At 33.8% G+C, this 23,800-nt stretch overlaps 2 protein-coding genes across 3 annotated transcripts in view; one reads left to right on the top strand and one right to left on the bottom strand.

Moving 5' to 3' along the window:
- The window catches only part of LOC127733126 (TNFAIP3-interacting protein 2-like), a 205,881-nt gene that overhangs the window by 79,350 nt on the left and 102,731 nt on the right, over positions 1-23,800 (top strand). The window lies entirely within an intron of this gene.
- The window catches only part of LOC127733110 (tudor domain-containing 6-like), a 102,053-nt gene that overhangs the window by 7,293 nt on the left and 70,960 nt on the right, over positions 1-23,800 (bottom strand). For both annotated transcript variants that reach the window (XM_052242392.1, XM_052242393.1), the window contains exons 13-22: positions 23,366-23,483; positions 22,264-22,442; positions 21,343-21,444; positions 17,667-17,882; positions 12,571-12,833; positions 10,379-10,582; positions 5,911-9,500; positions 2,347-2,460; positions 1,848-2,018; positions 154-369 (exon numbers count right to left, since the gene is read on the bottom strand). In XM_052242392.1, the coding sequence (XP_052098352.1) occupies positions 154-369; positions 1,848-2,018; positions 2,347-2,460; positions 5,911-9,500; positions 10,379-10,582; positions 12,571-12,833; positions 17,667-17,882; positions 21,343-21,444; positions 22,264-22,442; positions 23,366-23,483 (5,173 nt within the window). The remainder of the gene's footprint in view (positions 1-153; positions 370-1,847; positions 2,019-2,346; positions 2,461-5,910; positions 9,501-10,378; positions 10,583-12,570; positions 12,834-17,666; positions 17,883-21,342; positions 21,445-22,263; positions 22,443-23,365; positions 23,484-23,800) is intronic.

Raw genomic sequence — 23,800 nt, 5'->3', positions numbered from 1 at the left:
TAGCAGTAGTGATGTTATTTCCATACCCCCCAAAAAAAAAATAAAATGATGGGGACTTGATATATGGTTTATTAGAAAATGTACTTGTCAGACTGTATATAGTAGTTATTCATTGTGAAAATTCATGTGATCTATATTTCCCTTTTATAATACCTGCAGCATTGCCTGATGAAATTCTAGCATGACCATCAGTAATAAGCTGTTCTGACACATCAATGATCTGTTTTGACTCCTCTTCAGTGTGGGCTAGATTAACTATATATGTTTCTCCCTCTCTTCTCACAATTTCAGCATCTAGTGATACTGCTTGAAAAATCTTCAGTTTCTCTTTTGCAGCTGTATCCCAACTTGGACCTACAGGAACAAGATCTGTAAAACAGTAGAAATATTATAATAAATGAGTCAGGACTACAAGATTCATCTTGAAAATAAGCAAGGCCAAAAACTGAAATTTTGTCTAAGGACAATCAAAATGCAGAAACCAAGCACATGATTTACATCTCCTCTCCATTGCACTAGTGAAATATCTTCAACTGTACCCTGCTGTGAGATTAGCAGACTGTAGTTTATCATAGTTTAATCTCCATATTGACTTTTGTCCTATTAACAAGAACACTTCAGTGGTGACATTTCCAAATGTCCACCAGACTTCACCAAATCAGAAAGAATAAAAGAAGAGTTTCAATGTCCCCCGCGTTGCACATATTTTATCTATCCAAGGTACAAGGGCAATAACTAAAAAAAAAAAAACAAAAAACAAATCAATATTTTCAAGGGGCATAACTCTTTTAAAAATAATTGATCGACACTGACTTTTGAACTCTTCAAGTATATTGATGATATAAACCTATAATATAAATTTCATAAAAATCTGGGAAGAATTGTACATTAGAGTGCTCATTAGGCAATTTTCCATATAATTAATATTTCCAAGGGGCATAACTCTTTAAAATTTATTGATCGGCACTGATTTTCAAATTCTTCCAAGACATTGCTAATATAAACCTATGATATAAGTTTCATAAAAATCTGGCAAGAATTGTACACATGAGAGTGCTAACGATGCAATTTTCTATAAAATTAATGTGTCCATGTGGCATAACTCTTTTAAAAATAATTGATCAGCACTGATTTTCGAACAAGTCCAAGATATTGCTGATATAAACCTATGATATAAGTTTCATAAATATCTTGCAAGAATTGTACATGTGAGAGCACTAACAAGACCGGATGGATGGTATTTCCATGTCCCCCGCAACGTGTCACGCGGGGGACAACTATGGACTTAATGGACAGGGATAAATTAAACTGACCATCCACATATGTAGCAGGTCATATAACAATTTACCCTATTTTATTTATCCTACTGCAATAACAACAAGCATTCTGAGAGTATTGCATGACAATACATAGTCCCCTACCGGTTTAAAATTCTTTGTATTGGAACAAAATGCTAACTTGATCTATAACTTGTCATGGTGTAGATAACAAATAAGAGTCCAAGGACCATAACTCTGCACAAAATCATCAGGCCTGAACAAAATTCCGACTTTATCTGTTACTTGTCATGATAAAACAATACACCAAATATCAAATCAATATCTTCAAGCATGAAGAAAAAAAGTGTGGAAAACTTGCCGGATTGATGGATGGACAGACAGACAGACGAACGGAGTGCAAACCTAAAGTCCCCTTCGACTTCGTCGTTAGGGGACTAAGGTAAATATTGTTTACTGTAAAACATGGTTTGATTTTGTCAAGCGGTGGTAAGGTATGATTTCTTGCTCTAGATGATTTACAAAGTTTGAGCTGGAATTCTACAGAACATAAATATCAAGATAGCTAACCTGGCAAAGAGCATTTAAATGCCAACAGTGGCATCTCAATATATTCTGGAAGCATAGATCTAATCTGTTTGGCTTCTAACAACTCAGAATTTCCGAAATCCAAATAATGTACCAGATAGGTATTGTTCTGATAAGCTTCTACCACATTTCCTCTATACCAGTTACCATCCGCTGAAATTATAAACAAGTGTTCACATTTTTAGGTAACTTCCAAAACTTACTCTACTCTGTACTGCCAGCAATAGCTAGAGTAAGAAGATCAAAACATGTCACAAAGTATTCAATTCATTACTAAAATTTCTCGATTTCATGATATTTGTTTGCTTTCAAAATATTTCAACATTTCGCAAACTGAAGTGTGAAACCAGAATCCGGATCCTCTATCTCACACCAAGTAGTAATGGCAAGGATAAAAGACACAGAAACAGATCTGTAACATGGAATGTGAACTCTGTATTAGAATTGTCAACCTCACATCAATACATCAATAAGAACTTACAAGGATAAAAGGCACAGACAAGATCTCCAATCTGTGGTCTGAAACCTGGATCAGGATCTTCTATCTCACATCTACACATCATCCCCTGCATCAATGTAGCCAACTTCTGAATTTCTAAAAATAAGTTTTTATTCATACAATTAATCACTACAAATTTTATCACAATTTTCCTTTTAACATGTTTAAGATTCATGAAAGTTACTTACATGAATGTATTAGGGCTATTCCATTACAAAGAATGTACCAGGGTCGGATGGCAATTATAAAAAATCCCATTGGTTGTTGATGTGTTGAAGCGTTTATGGCCAGTGGTCCTTGGTGTTTAGAGAAACTAAGTATTGTTGGTTGTTGGTCTTCTTTGACATTCAGTTTTCGTGACTGTCGGTTTCATTGTGTTATTTTTCGTTAATTATTATTATTTGTTTTTGCAAGGATTTATATAACCGATTGTTTTTGTCTCCTGCTCATATCGTGATATTTTGGAAAACATAACTGTTCCCACAACTTACGCAGCGGCAGGCGCAACGTTGTATTCTACCTACGGTTACCAGTTCCGGAAGTGCAAGAGTTACTTCCCTATAATGACAAGCACATGACGAACGATGTCAAATTCTATTGAAAGAACCTTCGATTTGAAAGAAAATAAAAATTAACTTTGCCGACCTTTTTAACCATCAGTATGGTCATTTTAAAGCCATATTATTATTGAGATCGTATACACCTCCAGGGATTTTTCTAGTATTCCACAGGGTCCAAATACCGGACCCATTCCTATTGGCTACGGCAAATACCCTACGTTTTTCCCAGTTTTCAATTTAGGATCAAAACTTCCAAACGATCTCAAAATTTATTTTTATCTTTATTATTCATGACAGCGATGCTCATTTTGTTCAACCGCTAGCTTTATACTGAAAATCGCCAACAAGTAATGTGTAAATACGAGTAAAAACGTATCTGACTGACAAAAACAACATTGAAAAACAATGGATGTCATAAACCGGAAATGAAGACGATTACAATACCGGATCAGATTCCGTGGTCGGATGAGGGTAATTCCGGGTTTGCCGATCAAATACAATAAAAAAAATAATAATTCCAGGCAGGTGACAAAATACATCTATGATGATGAAATATAAACACTTGAATTGAAAACCAAAAGATATATGGAAAAGAAAGAAAAAGCATGAAATATTTTATACAGAAACTCAAAATAACTTTTAGTTCACAAATTTTCATGTCAAAATCCAATGAAATGTGACAGTAATTTTCTTTATCATTAATAAATGTTGATATTACATGTAGATGTTTTTATAGAGTATACATATATCTACAATTCCAAGAGGTAATTTCTTCTCAATTTTGAAGGGCCAGTAAAAAATAAGTTAGATATATTCCAGTTGGTTCTTGTATTATCATGAAATGACTTCCTGTTGGTTGGTGTTAAGATACATGGTACATTCCTCTTGGTCATGGGGGTACTTAAAAATTGCCTTCCGACCCTAGTACCTTCTTTTTAATGGAATAGCCCTTAGTAAAAATTGAATTGTATGATTTGTATTAAATGTTTTCATACTGTGGATTCATTATTATTGTGGGATACCAATTTTCCTGGATTTCCTGGATTTTATGGGTATAGGTAAACCTTGAATTTCAATGCTCAACTACAATGCAAGTACACATTTTCTATAGGCTTGTATGTAGACTTTGGCAGAACCACCAAATCAAACTTCCAAGAAAAAACAAATTTTTCCTCAATCCATGAAAATTGGTACCCACCAAAATAGATGAATCCACAAAAGTTTCCAAACTTGACAAAAATCTTACTTTTTTTTTTTTACATTGTCTACTGTATATGTGGGCATATAATATATGTGGCAAATGGCTATGCAACAATGGAAAAGAAAAAACTTTAAATAAATCAAATAAGTTTTTTGGTTCATTTCAAACAGTCGTAACTTTTAGTATCATGCCCAAAATTGAGTTCAGAACAGAAAATTCATCTTTCAATACCTTTTGGTTTGGTAAGACAATTTTGTGAAATGTGTGGTCTGATTTACCCCTTATATTTATTGTTGAAATGAAATTTCTTCACTCTTTGTCTTCATGATTATTAATAATACATATCCTCGTGTATTGTGTTTTCGACCTACTTACATATTTATCAATATTTCCCCTTTTATATGTTTGAACATATACATGCCTAATATTTTTTAGAGTCACTAGTATACTTGTACATGAAATAATTGTATCTAAAATATATTTCGATCTTAAATTTTTTTTTTATTTGAGTTCATTAGATCGATGGCACCTTTGTTGACAAAAACTAGCGTCTTGTGTTTTCGACCTATCTAAGAAACGGGTCCAAAGTCGGAAATGACATGTCGTACAAATCCGGAATTGGTTATAATTTGATGCCAATGTTTATATCAAATTATTTAAAGTTTTAGAGGCGATCAAACTTATGACTTAATGAATTAAATGGTGACATATACAACTATAAGATATAAAATATTATTTTGATATCTTTATTTGACTAGTTGTACACATTTCACATGAGGCACTTTGGAAACCTTGTAGATCCTTGTAGGACCTTGTATACATTCATGTTTCTGTTCAATATACTTTAGTGAAGGCATTGTGAAGTGAGGTTGGTGAGTATTATCTGTAATCTCCCCTGACAGACTGCTGTTTCTGTGAATTAAAATCAATTGATATTTTATTTTTTCAGCAAAAAGCTGTAAGGATCATCCACATTTCCGTATTAAAAATAACTTTAAGTATTACAACTAACCACATGACAGCCATGTGACGTAAAGACCTTGATGTTAACTTCACATGCTAAAAGTCCTCGGCCATATTTCTGGAATATTTGTTTATTTTTGATAGATTCTTGTGGAAGGTAAAAATAGTATTAGTGAAAAGGTACAAAAATGTGAAATCAAATAAAATAACGTAAATACTTAATTATAATAACTTTACTTGAAACATCTTCACCACACGTGGTATTATTTGCTATTGTTACTAAATATAGCAGCCAAATGTGACGTCACACAGGCATGCGCAGCATACGGGAAGTGAAAGTACAATTAGGTCGAAAACGTAAGACGGTCGAAAACACAATACGAGACGATACAGAGTAAAGAAAATAGTAACTATTGAAGAAATCAAAGAAAAATAACAGCTTAACTATTTGAGAGAGCACTTAGTGAATTAAAGTGAAGCTTGTTTTTTGCTGAGTGAATAATGAATTCTTTACTATCTATTGCAAATAAATATACAAACTGGACAATGTTTTCAATCATCCTTTTGTTTCTTGTCCAATGATTTGATTTGCTAGCAAAACTTGTGTTACTCTATCAATTAGTAGTGAACAAAGGGGATATAAATGTATGGTTTACCAAACAAACATGCAAACATTACTCAACGTTGTTTTTTGTACACAACCAATTATACATGCTGAAAGAAGAACTTGAACATCCATGTTATTTGGACTCAGGTGGATAGTTTTCTTATTGGCAATCATACCACATCTCCTTATTTCTATATTTAAAATTTTATATCTACCATTGGGATCAGCTATCTGGCAATAGAATTCTGTAGGATCAACAACATAAGTTATAAGAAAACGGTTCTTTCCACTTGGTTCTGTCTTTGAAATATCTCTTAATGACAGGTAATTACTGCCTCCCCTAGTCGTCATGGGCTGAGTCTGACTAGCTTCATCAGTTTTGACCTTTGGTGATGTAGATTTCTGTAGCTGATCACTCACTTTTGGTCTTCCGGCCCCCGGTGTCTTGCTTGATCTTTTCAGTTGATCATTGATGTTTATGCCATTAGATACGATAATCAAATGATAGAGGTCATTCTCTTCCTTGATGACCTTGATATTTATTATGACTCCCATCAGACTGTTTAACGTGTTTTTCACCTCCTCAGTTTTTAGTACATCATGCAGACAACATTTAACACAATGACCTGGATCCACAGCTAGCGATGGATCTATTTTCCTGATCGACAGTTCTGTTGTCAACTCTCGGTTGCCAAAGTCAATGTAGTGAACGAGATATTTGCCATCATTTGTATCCTCAACATTGGCTCTATACCATACTTTATCACTTGAAAACTGAGCACAAACGAGCTCTCCTTTCACAGGTTTATAAGGAGTATTGTTAGATGAACAATATTGATGTGACTGCTCTAAAATTTTGTCAAGACTTTTTTTTGTTTCATCAATGTTTGCTTGTAAAAAGAAAAGACAGTCTTCCATAACTTCTGTTATCACAGCATCCATCTCTACATTTGCTGGTAATGATTTTCTTGAAATGCTACTGGTTAGAATAATTGATTGTGTTTGTTGTGGGGCAACTTCCCCCAACATTTGTAGGTTCACATTCACCCCTTCACTTGTCAATAATAGCACATCATAACATCGTTCTTTCAATTCTACAGCTTGAACTTGCACAGGTTTATTCTCTCTAACCAAATTGATTAGAGGTTGGAGTTTTTCTGGTGAAAACACTTTCAGGTCAACTTGGTAAAGTCGACAGCAGACAGCTTGTGAGGGTGGAGTTGCCAATGTTTTGTCTATTTTACTTATTTGATCACACCTAACCTCTGAAGTATTACCATAATCTACATAACGTACTTTGAATCTGTCTCCAATGATTTCCATTACCTCTGCTCTATACCAATCCATGCTATCCCCGCTATCAAATATAGCAAAGACAAGTTCACCTTTAATTGGTTTATATGGAGAAGCTTTTTCTTGACAATACATGTTAATGGCCTTATGCAAATCAACCATCATCTCTTGGTCCTCAACTGTACAATATTGTAAGTAAATTGTGTCCATACTAGTGGCATCCATAATAACCATATTCACCTTTGAACTGTCTAACGGTAATGTCTTCATTGGCAGTTCTAATGCCATATACATTTCGGGAACTGGCTCTTGAATTGAAGACGGGAACATGAATTTCTGATTAATATTTTCTCCATTAGATGTAAACACTACAATATCATAAGAGTTCTCCTTATTTTGCACTGCCTGAACTTGAACTGTGTCACTTGTCAATATCGTTAAACATTCAAAAATCATTTCCTCTGGTAAGCCTTTTAAGTCAATTCCTTTTAAATTACAGCAAACACCCAATTTCGGTATAACTGTCAATGTTTCATCAATTTTACGAATATTACTGCATTTTGTTGTTTCACAATTTCCATAATCAACAAAGCGATGTTCATAATCATCTCCAGATATATTCAAAACTTCTGCTCTGTACCATGTACTGTCTGCAGAAAACAAGGCACATACAAGCTCACCTTTCACAGGTTTATGTGGAAGCGGATTATCTTGACAAAAGCTCCCTATCTGAGATGACAAGAGAGACAGTGTGTGCTTATCACCATGAACATCAGTCTGGAAGTACATATTTTCATAGTCACCAGGGTCAATCAATTTCATACTTATTTTTGTTCCGTCTAAAGGCAATTCGAAAATTGGCAAAGACTTGGCCATGATAACCCCGGCAGAAGCATTTGTCAGCTGAGGTGTAGTTTCTGAAGACGGTTGAACTTCTTCCTGTACTGACCCAAACATGGCATTAATATTCTCACCACTGAGTGTGTATAATTCAACATCATAATACCCATCTTCCTTCTTAAGACCTTGCAATTTCACTGGTTTACCCTGCATTGCCATGTTAGCAAATTTCAACAGTTTCTCCTCTGGTAGACTCTTCAATTCAACTCCCACTATATTGCAGCATATGGACTGCTTTGACATTGAAGAAAGTGAACTGTTGATCTTACGGATTGAGGATGATTTGACAAATGACTTATTTCCGTAATCCACAAAATGTACTGTGTAGTCATTGCCACTGATATCCAGAACTTCAGCTCTGTACCAAACTTCATCATCATCAAATTTAGCACATACAAGTTCACCTTTGGAAGGCATATAAGGTTCATTGTTAGATTGGCAGTAGCTCTGTAACTTTTGTGTCAAAGCTTGTAAATTCTGGTGATATTTTTCTTGATATATCTGAATGTAAACATGTTTCATATCTAAGGATTCTGTGATGAGCACTTCAATTTGGGAACCATCAACTGGAACAGGCTCCATTGGAACAGAAGAGGCCACAATTATTTTCTGACTCTCGCCTGCAGTAGAAAATACCTCTGCTTCACTAAGCATACTGTTAATACTTGTTCCGTCTCCTTTTTGATAAAATGTGGAAACATATGCATCATTTTGTATTTCATGAGCTTCAACTGCTATTATTGCATTCATTGCCGAATTTGAAAATGTAATTAACTGATTCTCTTTCAAGTCAGATAACACTAAACTTTTAAGTGTACAACAAACAGATTGTTGAGGTAGTTCAACAAACGATGGCAAGATTTTACGGATGCCGGCTGGTTGAACCACAGCTTCATTTCCATAATCAACAAACTGAACTCTGTACATGTCTCCCTTAACTTCTAAAACATCTCCTCTATACCACAAGCCATCATCTGGAAACAGAGCACAAACCAATTCTCCTTTTACAGGTTGATAAGAGTTTGAATTTGACTTGCAAAACATGGTCATTTCCATGCGAATAGCTTCTATTCTTTCAGCATTTTCTTGTATTGCCTTTTGTAAGTATATTCTGTTTGAAGGAATTGACAGTTCAGTTATCATCATATCCTCTTTGGCTCCATCAACTGATAAAGTTTCCTTTGGAATTGAGGAAGTCATTATGACAGAAGAAGGGCCTTCACTAGCCATTGTTTGACGAATCAGAGCAGAAGCAGACTTTCCTTTCTCATCCACAAAATCAACTTCCACTATGTCAGAATTTATAGATTTCATTTCCATTTCAAATAATTTAGGCTGATCCATATTTATTAAGTCATCAAATACATTCAATGTATTCTTTGTCCATGTTTGCGGTTCAGATAAACCTTCAATTTTCATTTTTACACCAATTTGTGGAACAGTCTTGCACAGTGATGAAGCTTTCTGTATTAACGAGAAATTCACTGTTGCTTTATTTCCATAGTCTATAAATAGACAACATGCATCATTGCCAGAAATGGACAATACTTCTGCTCTATACCATTTCCCATCTGTGAACTTGGCGTAAACAATTTCTCCAAAACATTTTGGTCTGAAATAAAGCAAAATCAACATTTTGAAAATATAATCAAATCTTTGTACTTGTGAAGCATTTTTATTTAAGGTTATTCCATTACTGTTTGCATAGGGTGATGAAATACAGCACATTCAAGGTGATTTTGTGGAAAGTCACTATTTCTAGCAATGAATGAATGAGGTACGACTCTGTCATATAATACTCATTAAATATTTAGACTAGAGTGAAGCACCCACAATTGCTTAGCACCATTTACTATGAAAAATCCCATAAAAAACTTAACTTTGAACTGTGTCTACTGTATGTAAAAAAAATATCCTGCATGGGTATTGAAATGTTCCTCGTAGGTAACTTCGGATCTTTGATTGCTATTGACATTATGTATCATGATAACATAAACATATCAGTAGTGCTCGGTGACAGTTTCAGATAAAATTAAAAGTTTACATATAGGTTGACATACAAGAGGCTGTTAAAATGACAACAAAAAAGGTTTATTGCACATAAACAATTAGTCATCCACCCACCATATTACTCAAAATCCAATAACAGGATTTCCTTCAGGAAACCATGTTAATAGAAACACAAATGTCAAATTCAATGGAAGTTTTTAATTTCTGAACAGATGACATATTTCATTTTGGCAAATTTAGGTCTTGCTACTCTTTTAAACTTTTCTAGTACACCATATCAATTTAGGGATGTAAACAGCCATTTTTGTCATTTTGTCTAGATAAAAATACATAAATGTTATGGTTGCCCTCCACCAATGTAATTTTATGATAATTAGACTTGGAAGGTAACAGTACTAAAAATGCTTTCTCAATAAAGAATTATCTAATGATCAGCCTGATTCAGTCAATTTAAACAATATACATCATTAAGGTACCTACCTATAAGGCACAATTTCTCTCAAGCTAGTCATTTCCATGACCAGCTCCTGATCAAATGTGGAGAATCTTGTAATTATCTCTTCTTGTACTATCTGCCCATAAAATAAGACAGGAGAATTCTTTTCAGTGACCAACACATTTTCTTTGCTTCCTACATGAAGACTTTCTGCAATCTTTTTCAAATCTGAAGACATTATTGGTGTTCTGAAACAAATTATTTTAAATGTACAAATATCTTATGTTCTTGAGAGCTATTACAATTGTGAATAAAATCAACACCTAAGGAAAGCATACACAGATGGCTTCTCAAATGACTGTCTTTTCAAATTAAACAGAACAGAACTTTATATGGATATTTATCTAGGAACTGTAGTGGACAAGTCTTTATAAAATGGTGGTATTTTCTGGTTTTAATGGATAACTTTTACATGTCAATGACTTAAAACACATTATAAATTGTTCATTTATTGCAATTCCATGTGTATGAGAACTGCTCATTTACAGAAATCTAATAAAGAAAAAACCCAGATCTAAAAAGAATTTCAGGTGGTCAAATACAGGATTTAAACTTTTGGTCAGAAAAGGAAACATTGAGAAAATGGTAGTGTCCCCCTTCAGGAATTGAACAAGCTAATCAGTAAATTAAAATGGACTATAGTAGGTTTTCAGAAAATTGAACATTCTTGAATAGACGACAACAAACAAAATGGAAGTCTCTGACATAATTTTGGACAAGGATGCACAGTTGGGGAAGATATGATGGAAATGTTGGCTCATGACTCTAGTCTTTGGTGGAGAATTGCAAGATACAAGCATTGGTGGTAGATAGATTTGCTTATGACCAGCAGTTTTCAATTCATACACAGAATGTCATGGATTAATGTGATCATGATGATTTTATCACTGATGACCAAGAAGACAAGGTAAACAAGGACCAAAAAAATGTTCCAAGTTGTCTCTTTAGGACCGTTACATTGGAAGAAACAGATCAGGTCCTTAAAGGCAATGTTAATAAAAATTGTACTATAAAACAAAATTTGACATGAAAAGTTTCAGATTGATGGACCACAAACAGGAATCTCTGAGAAGTAAAGGCAATCTCACATTCAAAATTGGATTCTTTATACTGGCATTACATTATTTGTTTCTCATATGAGTATAATCAATGAAATTGTTTTGTGATACCAGTAGATATCAAATCCATGTTTTGCCCTGAATATGAATGAAATAATTGCCACTGCTAGTAACAATCAATCCATGTTCAGAACTTGTACAACTTGAAATGGCTGTAGACACCTTAAACTTTCCTGCCATAGTTAATGATTTATTCCATAATGAAGGACAATTTAGTTGCTTCATAGATCCAAGTTTTACAGTTAAGGTGGAGGGGGGAGGGGGGTTAATGAAATAACAAAGTTCAACAACTAGCCATTAGTGGAAAATTTAAATAAAATTAGTATATGTACTAACACCCTGCATAATATAAAGGTTCTAACTTCAAAACTGTAAGAGGAGTTAGCCTGACAAACCATGTACCTTGCATGCATAATTTCACTAAAAAATTAACAAAGTTCAACATCTATTTATTTGTGGAAAATTTAAAGTAAAATCAAAACCCTGACAATGTGCCCACCTTTAGTATATGTTTTAACACTCCACATAATATAAAAGTTGCTTTAAAACCATAGGAGTAAGCCAGACAAACCATATACCCTACGAGGAATGGACGGACAGGGGGTAAAAGAATTGCCCCCCCCCCCCCCCCCGACATTTTATTGACATGGTTGAGGGGGCATAAAACCGACAAAAGTTTTAGTCAATTCCGACAAGTTTTGATCCCAAAAAGAAAGCATCTGAAAAGTGAGGGAAAAGGAAGCAAAAAGAACAAAACTGAGCAATTGACCAGAAATAAACAAGAAAACTATGAAAAACAAATTCTTAGATCAAGTAAGTTTTCTGAAGAAAGATATATATTCAGCTGTCTAAAAATTATGAAAACTGTTGCCTTGATTGATATAACTACTTAATATAAAGCTGGGAATGATATGACACTAAATGGTCACCATCTGGGTCCTTTGAAATCTACATCAAACTCTGGTCAGGATAGTGTGGTTATCTGACTTTACCTTCTAATAAAATGTAAAATAAAGAAAACCTTCTTTCAATATAGCTCAAACTGGCAATGTTCTTACCTCATTTCACTTTTTGTATGCGACAGATCCATTGAACCTCCCATCCTAGCAAACCCATCGTTAACCAGGGTCTGTCCAACATCAACACCATTATTATCCATAACTTTGACCTTATGGATTCTGTTATGTACTGAAGAAGCTATGACTTTGGTTAAAACCCCACTGACTATTACTGGGACTACTAGTGTTCTAAACTTGTCAATAGCTTCTCTACTCCAAGAGCCTCCTACTGCTTGTACACCATCAAGCTGACATATAATTGCCTGTAAAGAATGATCAGTGTGACAAAAAACAAAATCATTAGATAATTATTTATATTGGCAAAGTGGATTTTGATGTTAAGATTTAAATATTTTTAAGTCAACCTATTCAAAGTGTCCATATCAATTTGAGCTGAATAATCATTTATATATACAATAATTATTGGTGGATAGCAAAACTGATTTAGCTGCAAACATAAATAAAATGCTCCGCAGGGCGCAGCTTGATACGACCGCAGAGGTCGAACCCTGAACAGTTGGGGCAAGTATGGACACAACATTCAAGCTTGATACAGCTCTGAATTTGGATTGTGATTAAATATTTGACACAGCATAGGTTACTGACACAGAATGAATGTGGTCTAAGAACTTAAAAATTTTAAATTGGACATTCACCTATTATGGTCCAATATCCAAAATCTAAATACATGGTTAGATTCAGCATATCAAAGAACCCCAAAAATTCAATTTTTGATGAAATCAAACAAAGTTTAATTTAGGACCCTTTTGACCTCAATGTGGACAAAGTTGATAACGGGGCCCAAAAAATCAAAAATCTAAATACATGGTTAGATTCAGCATATCAAAGAACCCCATATATTCAATTTTTGTTGAAATCAAACAAAGTTTAATTTTGGACCCCGATATGGACCAACTTGAAAACTGGGCCCATAATCAAAAATCTAAATACATGTTTAGATTCAGCATATCAAAGAACCCTAAGAATTAAATTTTTGTTAAAATCAAATTTAGTTTAATTTTGGACCCTTTGGACCTTAATGCAGACCAATTTGAAAATGGAACCAAAAATTAAGAATCTAAATACACGGTTAGATTCGGCATATCAAAGAACCCCAATAATTCAGTTTTTGATGAAATCAAACAAAGTTTAATTTTGGACCCTTTGGACCTCAATGTGGACCAATTTAAAAACGGGGCCCAAAATCCAAAAACTTAATACACGGTTAGATTCAGCACATTAAAGAACCCCAAGAATTCAAGAATAAAACCCCATTGAAATTGGTCAAGAAATAAGCAATTTATACGAAGTATCTTCTTTTGCACAATACTGTGCAATTGAATATTTCTTGCTATTGCGCAATACTGTACAATTGACAATTTCTTGCTATTGCGCAATATTGTGCTATTGGATATTTCTTGCTATTGCGCAATACTGTGCAATTGAAGAGTTCTTGCTATTGCGCAATACTGTGCAATGGAAGATTTCTTGCTATTGTGCAATACTGTGCAATTGAAAATTTCTTGCTATTGCACAATACTTATTATATAATAATTTACACATCCTGTTTGGTGTGTATCTCCTACCATATCATTATTATTTGCTTTTAAATATAAATCAGAAATAACCAACTTAAAATGGAAAATTTTAAAAGAAAACAAAAAGGAAAAAAAGAAAAAAAAGGAAAAAAAAAAAATCCCCCCCCCCCCCCCAAATTTTTTGAATGAAACCCCTTATGATTCATCACCCCCAAACTCAATCCCAGCCTTCCCTTTGTGGTATGGAACCTTGCAGTACAATTTCAGAGAGATCCATACACTTGAACACAAGTTATTGTCCTGAAAGTAGAAAAATGCTTGTTTTTTTCCCCTTTTTGGCCCCTAATTCCTAAAATTTTGAGGCAATTACCCCCAAAATCAATCCCAGCCTTCCCTTTTTGGTATGGTACCTTGCAGTACAATTTCAGAGAGATCCATACACTTGAACACAAGTAATTGTCTGGAAGCTAGAAAAATGCTATTTTTGGCCCCTTTTTGGCCCCTTATTCCTAAACGTTTTGGGCAATTACCCCCAAACTCAATTCCAGCATTCCCTTTGTGATATGGAACCTTGTAGTTCAATTTCAGAAAGATCCATACACTTACACACAAGTTATTATCATGAAACTAGAAAAATGCTTGTTTTTTGCCCCTTTTTTGGCCCCTAATTCCTAAAATTTTGAGGCAATTACCCCCAAAATCAATCCCAGCATTCCCTTTGTGATATGGAACCTTGTGGTACAATGTCAGAGAGATCCATACACTAACACACAAGTTATGTCTGGAAGTTACAAAAATGCTTATTTTTGGCCCCTTTTTCCTTAACTGTTGGTACCATAACCCCCAAAATCAATCCCAACCTTCCTTTTGTGGTATTGAACCTTATGGAAAAATTTCACAGAGATCCATTCTCTTAAACTAAAGTTAGAGTGCGAAAACCAATGTGTCTTCGGACGACGCCGACGACGCCAACGTCATACCAATATACGACCAAAATTTTTTTAATTTTTGCGGTCGTATAAAAACTAGAGGCTCTCAAGAGCCTGTGTCGCTCACCTGTATTTACTGATGCTTTGGAAATCATGTAAAATAAGGTTAAAATCATAATTAATAATATTAGCAATTAGATATTATAATGATATCTAAGATAATAACAAAAAATTGCAAAATTTCTTTAAAATTACTAACTCAGGGGCAGCAACCCAACAACGGGTTGTCGGGTTCGTCTGAAAATTTCAGGGCAGATAAATCTAAATCTGATGAACATTTTTGCCACCTGTCAGATTTGCTCTAAATGCTTTAGTTTCAGAGATATAAACCAAAAACTGCATTTTACCCCTATGTTCTATTTTTAACAATGTCGGCCATGTTGGTTGGAAGGCGGGGTCATCGGACAAATTTTTTAAACTAGATACCCTAATAATGATTATGGCCAAGTATGGTTAAAATTGTCTCAGTAGTTTCAGAGAAGAAGATTTTTGTAAAAGATTACAAAAATTTACGAAAAATTGTTAAAAATTGACTATAAAGGGCAATAACTCCTAAAGGGGTCGACTAACAATTTTGGTCATGATGACTTATTTGTAGATCTTATTTTGCTGAACATTATTGCTGTTTACAGTTTATCTCTATCTATAATAATATTCAAGATAATAACCAAAAACTGCAAAATTTCCTTAAAATTACCAATTCAGGGGCAGCAACCCAACAACGGGTTGTCAGATTTGTCTGAAAATTTCAGTGCAGATAGATCTTGACCTGATAATCAGTTTTACCCTCGTCAGATTTACTCTAAATGCTTTGGTTTCAGAGATATAAGCCAAAATCTACATTTTACCCCTATGTTCTATTTTTAGCCATGGCAGCCATCTTGGTTGGTTGGCGGGGTCATTGGAAACATTTTTAAAACTAGATACCCTAATGATGATTGAGGCCAAGTTTGGTTAAATTTGGCCCAGTGGTTTCAGAGCAGAAGATTTTTGTAAAAGCTAACGACGACGGACGCCAAGTGATGAGAAAAGCTCACTTGGCACTTTGGGCCAGGTGAGCTAAAAAAGGTAGATAGATGTTAGGTACTAGTTCCCGAGACATTTATAGTTATCAGGTTAACCTTATCATTCATGACAGATGTTTACTTGATCTACTTCTCATTTGATTTTTATGACCACAGAAAGGTTCCTTTGCTACAGAAAATAGTCAACCAATAAGTTGTCAGAATCTCAATTTTTTAAACGTAAATCAGTTGAAATATATTTCAAATTGTGTTTAAGGGAAATTCTATATCATAAAAAGTAAATAACATCAATTATGAAATTTGTTATAAATTATGTCTTATCTATTAGTAAATTTGATGCAAAAGCAGAAATTCATGGCAAAACTTTTAACATATTACTGTGGATTCAATTTATTTTCGTGGGTATCAATTTTCGTGGATAGAGAAAAAAAGACGTTTCGTGGTATACGTAAATTCGTGGATCGCTGATTACAAAAAAAAAATCAGCTACGTAAATCGTGGATTTCTTTTTGATTTTGGAGATCATATAACCTCCTTGGTTTGATCAATAATAAAACAAACAAAAAGGAAGGAATTCATTGAACAAGTTTTGAATTGTCAAAATCCTCGCTTGGTCATTCTAGGTTAAAGTGTTCATTGAAAACTTCTATTACAATAATGGAAAGAGAGACAACTAATTATTTGTTTGTTTTACAATTTATAGATTCTTGTCGGAATTTCATAAGGCATTCAAAATTCTATGATTGAAAGCTCAGTTCCCTAATCATGATGTAATAAACAGTCATATAAGTAAAAGGTGTGAAAATAAATGTTCCTGTCATAAACAATATTACCTACGGGCAATAACCCCATACTTAATCCTATTGATTTTTAATCACCAGTAAACCAAACTATGACACGGTAATTAACAACTTACAGTTATTTTCCATGAACAGTTTTAATCAATTTTAAAAAGTAAATTATCACTGATATTCGTTATATTAATTGTTGATTTAATCAAAATACTTGTATCTTCTTTCAATAAAAACACGTGTTATGTTACAATGTTTATCGCTAATCAACACTATACTAGAACTGCATATAATAACCGGAAATAAACATCCGACTCCATACACATTTCTCGGGATTATTCTTCGTTGAATTCTTAAATTCGTGGTTCGCTGTGACCCACGAAACCCACGAAAATTGGTAAACCACGAATAAAAATGAATCCACAGTATAAGTATTCAAAACTTCAAAGTCAATGGACCATGACAAAGAATACAAAACATGACAAAACTAAATTATCTCCATGGAAATGAGATATGCTTGTGCTAGTAAAACTGCATACCAAATACTCTGAACATTGTTGGTTATCCTTTAAATGAACTTTTCACAAACTTTAACAATTTCCTGATGCCACTGACAGCAATTATACTGTAAAAGTGATTTTGTAGAATTACAAACTTTATTGAAGAGACAATTTCTTGGAATGACAGTACAGACAAAAGAAAGAAAACATAAGTTCCTAAGTCTTTCTCTAAGAGGGAGAATGGTATACTTACTGCAGACGTCATACTCGTCATATCAATAGATAGTAGTCTAAGTTTCTCTGCTAATAAGTTTTCTGTATTGCCATAATCAATATATGTGACAGCGACAGAATCTCCAGTGATAGAGTCCACTCTGGCCCTATACCAGTTGTTATCTGCACTAAACTGTGCTGCATACAGCATCCCAATATTGGGTGACTGTACTTTCTCGCCACCAGTGTTGTAAAACTGTTGAATGTTGAACAAAGTAAGTTATCAGATATTAATTTGCAAAAGAATAAAAGAACTGCAACATGCTTAAATTATATATCTACTTTGTTAAAGCTTAATCAAGCTCTTATTTGACAGGGTTGTTTCTCCAATTCAGCACTTGTGGTAGGTCAGTCTGGAGCCTGGAAACCCACATAATTTTTTTTTTGCCTATGTGCATAGGCACATAATTAAGGGTTGATCCAATGTTTGTGGACAAGTTGACTTAAATATGCATTTTCTGTTCAAATTAAGTATTCCTTTGATTTTTTTGTAGCAATATTAGATAACCAGCTGTTATTAAGATATTTTATTCCAAATTTTAGACATACATGTACATTTACTTGTTTAGATAGGAAATATTTAAAGTCCAACTTGTAAAACTTTTCACAATGTGTATATATACTACTCTTTTTATTGGCTCTCTGCCAGACAGTTGACGCCTCTCAAGGAAAGTAGTACCTTAGTTAACAAGAGTGCACACGCTGAAATGTCTCGCCTGTTTTACTGACCATTGATTTCATGTTGAAAGTCTTAAAGATAAAGGTTTTACTACAAGTATCACATAAACTTAACATTTTTAAAGATCCATGACAATGAGGTCAAGGTCAGATAAAAACTGTCACACAGACATGTACACCTTACAATTATTCCATACACCAAATATAGTTGACCCATTGCTTATGGTAATTGAACAAGAGTGCACACGCTGAAATGTCTCGCCTACTATACTGATCATTGATTTTATGTTGATAGTCCTACATATAAAGTTTTACTACTAGTATCACATTAACATTTATGATCCAAGAAAATGAGGTCAAGGTCAGATAAACCCAGCCAGAAATACATGTACACCTTTAATACAATGATTCCGTACACAGAATATAGATGACCTATTTCATATAGTATAAAAGAAACAGACCAAATCATGGAAATTCTATATTGACCAATGAACCATGAAAATGAAGTCAAGGTCAGATGAACCCTGCCAGACAGATATGTACACATTAAAATCATTCCATGCATCAAATACAGTTGACCTATTGCTTATAGTATCTAAGACACAAAGTTAACCAGGAAAACTGAACATTGATCAATGAACCATGAAAATGAGGTGAAGGTCAGATGATACCTGCCAGACAGACATATACACCTTACAATCATGCCATACACCAAATACAGTTGTCCTATTGCTTAAAGTTTAAAAAAAACAGACCAAAACACAAAAACTTAACATAAGCAATGAACCATGAAAATGAGGTCAAGGTCAAATAAAACCTGCCAGACTGACATGTACATCGTAAAATATTTCCATACACCAAATATAGTTGACCTACTGCATACAGTATTAGAAAAACAGACCAAAACACAAAAACTTAAAATTGAGCAATGAACCTTGAAAATGAGGTCAAGGTCAGATGACACCTGCCAGTTAGACATGTACACCTTACAATCATTACATACACCAAATATAGTAGACCTATTGCTTATAGTATCTGAGATATGGACTTGACCACGAAAACTTAACCTTGTTCAATGAGGTAGATGTCAAGTGAAAACTATCTGACAGGCATGAGGACCTTGCAAGGTACGCACATACCAAATATAGTTATCCTATTCCTCATATTAAGAGAGAAATTAACATTACAAAAAATCTGAACTTTTTTTCAAGAAGTCACTGAACCATGAAAATGAGGTCAAGGACAATGGACATATGACAGACGGAAACTTCATATCATAAGTCATCTATATACAAAGTATGAAGCATCCAGGTCTTCTACCTTCTGAAATATTAAGCTTTTAAGAAGTTAGTTAATGCCGCCGCCACCGGATCACTATACCTATGTCAAGATTTCTGCGACAAAAGTCAAAGGCTCGACAAAAACAGACCAAAACTGGCTAGACAGACATGTTCACCTAACAATCACTCCATACACCAATTATAGTTGACCTATTGATATAAGTATTTGAAAAACAGACCAAAATACAAAAACTTAACATTGACCAATGAACCATGAAAATGAGGTAAAGGTCAGATGAAACCTGCCAGTCTGACATGTACCCCTTACAATTATTCCATACACCACATATAGTTGACCTGCTGCTTGTAGTATCTGAGAAACAGACCTAATCACGTAACTTTAACCTTGATCACTGATCCATGAATTGAGGTCGAGGTCAGGTTAACCCTGTCTGACGGACATTTAGACACTGCAAGGAACTCATATACCCAATATAGTTATCCTATTACTCATAATAAGTGTGAAATTCACATGACAAAAAAAACTGTATTTTTTTTCAAGCAGTCACTGAACCATGAAAATGAGGTCAAGTACAATGGGCATATGACAGACGGAAACTTCGTAACATAAGGTATCTGCATACAAGGTATGAAGCATTCAGGTCTTCTACCTTCTGAAATATAAAGCTTTATACAAACAGGGTTTAAGCTAGGATTTTGAGGGCTTTAGTCACTTTTGCGCGGGATGAAAATAAACCTTATTTTGGGTAGCAGCAAGAGACCGAGGATGTATATTACTATCTTTACATCTTTGTAAGACTTTGAAGGACTTAGGCATACTAGGCAGTTACTGCATGATTTGACTGATGTGGCACATTAATACGAAGATTAGGATATAAGATCTAGAAATCTAGTTTACAATTTTACTTCAGTTAGTTTCAGGGTATATTCCTAATCAACAAAAGTTGGGATCCATTTTTTTTAAAACCAGGAATCACAGCATAAATGAACTTGTAAGGACTATTTCACTACATTATTCATACTCATTATCCTTAAAAACGTTTTAAAGCGATATTTAGAATTAATTCTAGTAAGTTGGAACCAAAGATTTGTACAAATCCTTATTGGAACAACTCTAATGACTTTAAATTGTAATTGTAATCACGTTTACTTTCGATTTCCAAATGAAATGAAAACGGGAAGTGACAAGTGGATAATAAATTCAGAATGAATCTGGATTCATCTACGGATTGGTTCGTGTTTTAAAAAGGCAGGAAATTATCATTTTTTAAATTAAATTTGCTTAATAAGAACTATATTTGTCTCTCTCGTTTAGTTTGATACTTAATTATTTCGTATTTTACGTTTTAGTGTCTTTAAATTCATAAGAATACTTTCGTGCATGCGCAGTTCATCGTAAAGGAAGCACCTGTTTGACTCGTGAAAACATTTCTGAATGTTATGAATAAAGTTCTATTTTTTTAATCGCCGGATAGTACTACCTATGTCTCGCACACTGCGACGGTGAGACAAAAATGATTTCATTTTCAGCTAAAAAGCAACTTTTACCTTAAATCTTGATTTTCAATTATATACTTAAATATATTTGCTGTAACTAAGACAGTTTTTTCTTTTATAAGTTTTTAACAAATATTTTCCCAATTTTACTGAAAAGTGCATCAATATATTACGACTTACATCATTCATTCTTTTCAACAGTTCGTCTGTAGCTTCTAATATCTCTGCGTCGTGAAATTGTACTGCAAAGTGGTCTGGTGATGTGTTGTCCGCCAGTAAAACCTATAAAATCATGTATAAACCATGTTTAACTACCTGTATAACTTTCTGGTATCATCAAACCACCACAATTCAAGTAATTGACTTATGCTTATCACAGCTTCAGATTTACTGTGGACATTCACTTTCTGAATGGTTGAATTGATGTGTAATGTCCCAAGATTTGTTTTTCAGCCATTCAACTATAATTTTCTCTAAAGGAAAGCTGTAGGCCTAAACCTTACAATTTGACAGTAATATGTATTCTAATGCAATCCTTTTGTATCAATGGTTCTGATTGGACAACAACAAGTGTAAAATCCTCTATCTACCTGTCTGTAGCTAAGGGAAGTCGACATATTAATTTCTGGAATGTATAAACATGTTATTCAATAATAAATTTTAAAAACTAAAATATAAAAAAATAATGTTCTTATTATCTAATTTTATGGCATACAAGAAGCCTTAAAATGCTGTGTGTTTACATTTGACGCCGGAAGCATACATATGAGGTCTCCTTGTTAAGTTGCCAATAATATCACTTCGAGGAATTTTTGTTTTATGAAATTTGACACCGAAATAATGACTGAAATGGAGTAATTAGTTTTATTTTGCATTAGAATAGAGATACAGTATTGTATTTGAAGCTTGGCCTATGTAACACTTGGTTTTACTGTCGCAAATATCCGTTTACCAGCTCAACTACACTAGGTAAACTCAATTTGCGACAGTATTATATATGGTTATCTCTTAATTGCATTCACCTATTTATGTGGAAATTGTTCATCTCAATATTTGCATAAAAAGTTGTGTTATTTACACAAAGCGTTTTTTAACACTTGCCTCAACTTCTGAATTAAGTGGTAGGGTGCAGTAGCTAATATCCTGCTTTAGAGCTTCTGACTTTGGTGGACTCTTCTTTGGACTATCTTTTCTAGGTGCTGGACTCACTGGTCCTCCTGTTCTTGGACTCATTTTTGATTGCTGTTTCAGTGGGGACTTTGACATTGTCTGTTTTCCACCTATATAAATATGTATGCTGTTAGATAATATAAAAGAAATGTCAGACAAGACAGTACGACTCCAGGATCTAATATCTCTCTCCTGAATTCTATGCAAAACTTTGGCCTTTTTTGTCACGGCAATAATCATAAGAGTGCGTTTCAACATAATTTTTATAAGAGATCCAATTATATATCTATTTTTGCAGTATTTTGTGCCAACAAGCATGGTTGATTAAACAAAGATGGCTACTCCATAGCGAAATTCCCTGTGAGCTGTATAATTAAGGAATTATGTGTCATTGTGGTACAAGAGTCAAAAGGTGGTTAAAGTCCCACAACTTCAAGAAAAATATTTGGATCAAAATGACAATATGAAATGGTCAACTACACATGAAGGCAAACTATTCTACCAATAATGAGAAATGGTCTCAGAGGAGTTGCGTTCACAATAAGCAATAATTCTTAAAGCTGAAAATACATATATTCCTTAAGTTTTGCAGGTTTTTAATTACGGTATCTATTTTTTTAAAGCTTTGTCAAATTCTATGTTAGTAGTATGAATGATAGCAATTTTAAAGTTGTTGTGTTGATAAGCAATAGTTCTCAAAGAGAATAATTAATACATTATTTGTATGGTAATTTGGTTGTAATTCTTCCTATGTATGACTATAAGAATCATTTTTGAAATTTTTCTCCTTCCAAGAAATAGTTGCAGCCATTTTTGATCTGAGTCACACATCATGATGCATGTTTGCAACATGTAGAATTAGTTTTTCATTTTTTTGGGGGGTTAAATGTCTCTAAGGTTTGTTTTGTTTGGTTGCTGTCTTCATAACATATAACACACATCTCCTTATATATATATATCTTATTAAGCAAAAGAAACATTTATGCATAATATTCTATAAGCCTAAGTTAAAAAATTATATTTCTGAAACAACCATCTGAAGATTTAGGACTTTTCTGTCCATGCTGCTTGATTGGTGACTTCTGTGAATCTGTTTTTGTCTTGTAGTCCACTTTGCCACCTGTACTTTGTTCTAATTTTGTCTTCATTTGCTGTAATGAAATATATGATTTTATATCATACAAAATGAATAGAAATTCACTTTTAAAACCATATATTTTGTTGAAATCCATTATGAATATTTCCTTGCATAAAAAAAGAGGAAATAAAGTTTAAAGCTGTAAACTGGTTTTCTTGAACAAGCTAAGGGTTCTACACATCATGGTAACTGTCTAATACCAAGCATCGATCTTGAGTACTTTCTACTATAGACCTAATCACAATCTCTGGGGTTAAATAATCGAAATGGAAATAAAGTGTACTATAGTGGATTTTGGTTATTTGCATAGCCTACTTTCCTTGATAGAGG

The sequence above is a fragment of the Mytilus californianus genome, unplaced genomic scaffold, assembly GCF_021869535.1.
Source record: "Mytilus californianus isolate M0D057914Y unplaced genomic scaffold, xbMytCali1.0.p SCAF_3, whole genome shotgun sequence".
Classification (NCBI taxonomy): Eukaryota; Metazoa; Mollusca; class Bivalvia; order Mytilida; family Mytilidae; genus Mytilus; species Mytilus californianus.
This window is presented reverse-complemented; position numbering and strand designations above follow the sequence as displayed.